The sequence below is a fragment of the Calliopsis andreniformis genome, chromosome 3 (genome assembly GCF_051401765.1).
Source record: "Calliopsis andreniformis isolate RMS-2024a chromosome 3, iyCalAndr_principal, whole genome shotgun sequence".
Classification (NCBI taxonomy): domain Eukaryota; kingdom Metazoa; phylum Arthropoda; class Insecta; order Hymenoptera; family Andrenidae; genus Calliopsis; species Calliopsis andreniformis.
This window is the reverse complement of record NC_135064.1, coordinates 16,089,217-16,095,586: the sequence shown is the minus strand read 5'-3', so window position 1 is coordinate 16,095,586 and position 6,370 is coordinate 16,089,217. Positions and strand designations below refer to the sequence as shown.

Here is a 6,370-nt window from a genome sequence, read left to right as displayed (position 1 = left end):
TGTTCTCATTTAAAGGTCTTATTCTTGTCAGGAAATAATATAAGTAATATGGAGGTAGATTAGTTCCTATTACTTTTTACTAAAGGAAATTTTAAAGATTTTTAGATGCGCGCGTAATATTTTTCGCACGTGTAATACTGCATTATCTTTCATTTTCATAGAATTTAGATAAATTAACTTGTTTAGAAGAACTTAATTTAGCTAATAATAAGTTGGAAACAATAAGTAAGATATCCTTGAAGAAATCAAATTTGCGTTATTTAAATTTTGCAGGGAATCATTTATGCTTTATAAAGGTATGCTACACATAGATATATGAAATCTATTCTGTTTTTTATCTGAAAAGTATAGTAACTCTCCTTTTGATTTACAAGGACATAAGAAATCTATTACAGCTACAAAAGTTGAAGTCACTAGTATTTGCAGATTTATTATATGGAGAATGTCCATTGGTAGCTCTTTGCAATTATCGTGCTTATGTTATTCATTACCTTCCACACATTAAGAAACTAGATCATTATTTCATATCTGATACAGAAAGACATTGGATTAAACAATTTTTCAAGTATATATATATTATTCTCTCTTAATATGTATTTTAAATATGAGCTGGAGATTAAATATTTATTTTTAGAAAGCACACAACTTATTATAATGTATTATTGCATAAACAATTAAATGAATCTTTACATTTATTGACACATTTTTATAAAGAATATGAAAAGCAAATGGTTTATTTTAAAAAGCAACTTTATGCAATTAGAATAAGAAAGGTATATCAATGTTCTGATACAATGAAGTTCCAAACATAATATAAAATAATTATTATTAATTGTTCTATGTTATATAAAACAATCAGAACTGTTTGAAGAATATAATGGATGAAGAGCCTGAAGAAATCACATTAAAAATTAAATTAAATAAACAGAAATTCATAGAAAGGAAGCAAATGACAATCTTGCAATTTAAAGTATAACAATTTTTAAATCATTTATATCCTACTTGTATCATTATAAAAATAATAGGAAATTCAGAATTACTTATTACTTGTTCATTAGATTTTGTACCAACAATTAATAATTAACATGGATTATTGTGGAAATATGAACTTTGTTGAATATAATGCAATTCCCGAAAATCCAGTTATTCAACTATGTAAACAATTTTTAGAAGAGTCATTATGTTTAGCTATAAAACAGTATGTAAAATGTATTTTGAGTTTTGTCAAAACACAGGAAATATGTAAATGTCAGAATTGTTACAACTTTGCTTTACAGCAATATAGGTATAACTAGTTTAACATTATTTAAAGTAACAAAAGTAAATAATAATGAATTAGATCAGTTGGCTGCTGAAAAGGATGAAAATTGGCAATTTGATGCACATAACATTATTTTAAAGATTTTAATTTCACCTGGAGTAAATGATATCCAAAAGTGGCCCTTTGATTTTTTTAAAACTGGATTATTTAGAGAAGTATTTATATGATTATTTGAGAATTATAATCAATATTACATATTTATATAAAAACATTTTGAAAAATGCCTCAATTTGCAGGAAGAGTTAACAGTAACTAATTGTTTGGCTGTAGCAGATGCCCAATGGTTAAACGAAATGTTTTTAATTAAACAAAATGAGAATAAGCTGAATTCGATAAATTCTTATGAAAAACGACGCGTATGCGTGCTTCTACAAACACCAATTTTCAATTCTATTGAAAAGTAACAGTACTAATATCGATTACAAATTATATTTGTATAAAAAATGAAATTTTTTTTTATACAGAACAAATAGTGCTGATGATTATTTACATATCAAATATAAAAATGATTTAAATGATTTAAGTGAAACTTGTCAAACATTTAAATTGACAAATAGAGACATTAAAAATCCCATGTTTGTAATAGAATATGAATATGTACTTGAAGAATTAAAAAATGTAATATCTTTTACTATTAGTATCTTTTACTTCTTAAAATCTTGTGAAAAATATAAACCTTTCAAATCTGTAGGAAAGCAGCTATAAGGATTCTATTAATATCTCTGTACTAGATGATAGTACTCTTGTTCATATATCTAATACAAATATCACACAGTATGCTAATGTTAATGATAGAGTGGACCTATATAATCTTGTGACAATATGCATTTCTGGACAAAATATAAACTCAATTGATATAAACTTGGATTTGCCTAACTTAAGCGAATTTGATGTTTCCTGCAATCAACTTCAAGAATTTCCAAATTCAAATATCATGAAACATGTAAAAATATTAAATATCAGTTTGAATAATATAAAATTAATACACATTGAAGAAATTTGCCCCATGTTAGAAACTTTAGATATATCATGGAATTGTTTAATAAGTTGTCTTGCAACTATTGAAACTCTTACAACTTTTATGCCAAATATGTATACATTAATGATATGTAACAATCCTTTCAATGATGTTATGGATCCAGAATTGGAAAATTATTTAATTCATATGCATTTGCCCAATTTAAAATTCATTAATAATTATGCAACCAAGAATCTTAATATGTGTCAAAGTTATTTTCCATGTGCACTTAATATGTGTAAACTGAAGAAACATAATAAATTACTTTCATTCAAACAAAATATGATGCAAAATGGAGAAAAAAATTCATTAATGGACACAAAAAATATAGAAAATGCCAAATACATTCATCTATCCCAAAATTTTCTTGCAGCATCTAATATTTTGAAAAAAATATTGAAAATTCAAGAACTTTGTTTAACATGCTGTTTACTAATTACATTTACAATTACAAAGTCATTAAAACATCTTACTAAGTTAAACCTTGGAAATAATTTTATTTCAGTCTTGGACAGTTTCACTCAAGAACATTTTCCATCATTAAAATACTTAGATTTGACTAATAATTTAATAATAAACTTAGGACCAATGGGATCTTTTCATACCTTGCAACAATTTTATTGTGGAAATAATAAAATCAGAAGTATAACACAAATAGACAATGTGAAAACTTGGCACATGTTATATGTTATAGATCTCTCCAATAATCCAATAAATGCAGATGCATTATATAAACACTTTATTATTTTTCATTTAACTAATATCAAGGTAAATAAAATTATTAATAAATTATAAAATCTTTTTGTTACATTTCTTTTAAACTGTGCAAATACTATAATTTCATTCATAGTACATTTCTGGAGAACATGTACAAAATTCAGATATTTCTGAAGCAAGAAATGTGTTTGGCAACAAATTAGATAAATATGTTTTAAACACAGTTTATACACTAGATCGTTTAATAAACATTACACAGCTAAGTTTAATTGATTGTGCCTTGTCAAAGGTATGTAATTCATATTAAAGAGTTTAAATAAGAAAATAAAAAATAAATAATTTCAGGTGGACCTTTCTGCTGAATTCATACCACATTTAGAAAGTTTGGATTTAAGTAAAAATCAAATAACTTGTTTATGGGGTCTACACTCTTTTCAATATTTGCATACATTATGTTTAAGTTACAATTGCCTTGAAACATTTAATCAAAGTGATTCAGAAGGAAACAAACATACTTTTCCCAAACTCTGCACTCTTTTTTTAGATCACAACTGCATTAAGTCATTCATGAATATTAATAAACAGTTACCAACAATAAAACATTTATTTTTAAATAATAATTATCTCCAAAATGTTGACGGTAATATTAAATGTGCAAAGATAATAATTTCAAGTTCTGTTACTTTTGATTTTAAACATTTATATGAAACATTTAGGAATAAATGATTGTTCCACATTAGAATCTTTAGTTTTGGATTACAATGAGATCGAGACATTAAATATGGAAAACTACATTGCAAACAATCTGAGGTTCTTGTCTCTTGAGAACAATAAAATAAAATCTTTAGCATTTATAAAGCCATTACAGAAATTAGAGAAACTTTATGCAGCTAATAATTGTTTGTCAGTAAGTATAAGAAAAAACAATATTAAATATTTAATCAATATAGTAATACATAATATGTTTCAGAATGACAACGAAATCCAATATTTATCATTATTAACAAATTTAGAAGAACTAACATTTGATGGAAATCCTTTATACACAGATATTAACAAAGAGAAGATGATGGAACAAGATTTTGAAATAAAAAGTATTGAAATGGAAGAAATTTAATTAATAATCCGAAATTATGGTAATTTCATTACTTGAAATTTGTTCATTTTGTTAAATATCTTTACGTAAATGTAAAATTTTCAATATTGTAGTTTTTGAGGATTACGTCTCACCTTTATAAGATAAACGATGAACAATATATTGCTTTCATTTCTTACAACATATTATTACTCAAAAATAAATGAATGAAAATTATGAAACAACGAAATAAGGTAAAATGGCACTCACGTCACGTCCTCCTTTTCGGCCCAGCGTCGAAACTCGAAACCTACTTTCAAAGATACACTGCTGACTAGCTATTAAGTAGTACACTGAATATCACTTTCGGTAATTTAGAAAACAACGAAAAAGCAAAGATAAAAAACTTTTACGAAAGACATACTTCATACGAGCCGCATTGCGCGCGGTTAAAATTCACTTTAAATACCATGGCGTTGGCGCCAGTTTCTTCCGTTTGAATCTCAAAGGTCTGCAAAGAGAAACAAGAATTTGTAGAAATTTATATTCCATATGAACAACTAAAAACAGTACTCAAATATGAAATATACTGCAAAATTTGTAATTTAATTAAAAATAAAATGTATCCAGCTATGAGTCAACAGATGGAGAACTGAGAAATGATGACGAAGGCTATTTGTGTTGTTTGAGAATTTCAAATAAATTTCAATTGTAACGACAAATAAATTCTAACGAATAAATTGAACGAAAGTACTAAAGTACTGATAGTAAAAGAAAAGTGTTTAGATGTTAACAGGTCAAACAGAAATACCTTAAAAGTCGCACAGTATCCAACGCGTCTCATCTCCACGACGTTCACCGAGCAACTAGCGATCATCCAATCATTTTGATTTCAGTCGAATGAAGTGGTTACATGGTGGGGGTATTTCAGGTCCAACTATACTTTATGTTTTTGTGATAGTGTCAGGCTTATTGTATCTCAAATATTTTCTATGGTTCGTAGCTTAAAGCAGGTCAAGTAAAAAAAAAAACATCATAAAACCGTCTGCACCCAGCTCAGACGATTCTGTCCCATCGACACTCTCTATCTTTTTCTTACACAGGAGCCATTGAATAAGAGAGAGAGAGAGAGAGAGAGAATGTCGGTGTGGCCAGAATCATTTGCGTTCGCCATGCAAGGGCACAACATTAACTGACTAGTTTTTACAGGCTTAATTGACACACGTATGAATTTTCAATAACATCTGTAGTCTATAAAGAATTGAATATTTGATGTTTTATTAAATTTGAATATAGACTAAACAATAAAATGATAAATTATTCCTAATATCGTTTTGTTAGTATTATATTCTTTCAAGTGCCTTGCTTCTGTCATTAAAAATGTTATCAGTGATCTAGATAAAATGACAAATTTTTGAATAAAATATTGGAAATTGGAACGTTCTGGGGACAGACAATTTTAAATGTTCCATATAAATCAGATCTAAGGACCTACTAGACTTATTAAGGGGCTAGAACTAGATGATCAAGTGATTAAGAGTACCATTTTTTAGTGGTATAATTAGGGGTATAAGATAGATGCTTTGGGGTCCATGTAGCTAAAAGGTTAAATGTTTAAAGGTCCAGAGGATCATTCTGGATTATGATGGGTCATGGTGGACCTTAATAGGTCATGATTACGAATAAGAAGTCGAGTTTCTCATCAATCTTATATCAGGGGACGAGAAAAGATTGAGAACAGATCAACAGAACGATCCACATGCTGCAGAGGCATCGAAGCGAGTGGCGTATTCGTTCATCTCGCGGGGATATTTATAACTTCGTGACAAACCAGAGAAATCCGAAAATAAGTCCGACAATTGATTAAATTCGCAAAATTGATCGAGAAAAAATAACTAAATATAGAAAGATTGATGTTTCCGATAAAGTAATGATCAAAGCAACTATTTGTGCTATACATTGTATTTTTAACAGTAACTTTATGCATCGTATCGTGAAAAATCTCAACAAATCAATGTTTAATCAATATTTTGCTTGAAAATAAAATTGACTATTAATAAATGATAGAGAAATAACAGGAAAGATACGCTTTTTTAATAGAATATTTATTTATAATTCATTAATTTCTTATGCTCATTATTTCTTCACATAAGTAGTACTTATAGGTCGCGTTCGTTACGCATGTCAAAGCACGTGCGACCGTGGAATGAGCAGAAATGAGCGACAGTAATTTGGAGAT

General features: G+C 27.7%; 2 protein-coding genes across 2 annotated transcripts; both read left to right on the top strand.

The window, feature by feature from the left end:
- The first annotated feature begins 1,085 nt into the window (after positions 1–1,085).
- LOC143177606 (uncharacterized) lies at positions 1,086–1,725 on the top strand. The gene is made up of 3 exons (XM_076375648.1): positions 1,086–1,198; positions 1,278–1,476; positions 1,558–1,725. Exons 1-3 carry the CDS (start codon positions 1,086–1,088, stop codon positions 1,723–1,725), a joined length of 480 nt encoding a protein of 159 aa, XP_076231763.1.
- Positions 1,726–1,764: 39 nt separating this feature from the next.
- Positions 1,765–3,134, top strand: LOC143177304 (uncharacterized). The gene is made up of 3 exons (XM_076375172.1): positions 1,765–1,793; positions 1,846–1,939; positions 2,013–3,134. The coding sequence occupies exons 1-3, from the start codon at positions 1,765–1,767 to the stop codon at positions 3,132–3,134; spliced, it is 1,245 nt and encodes a 414-aa protein (XP_076231287.1).
- The last annotated feature ends 3,236 nt before the right edge of the window (positions 3,135–6,370 follow it).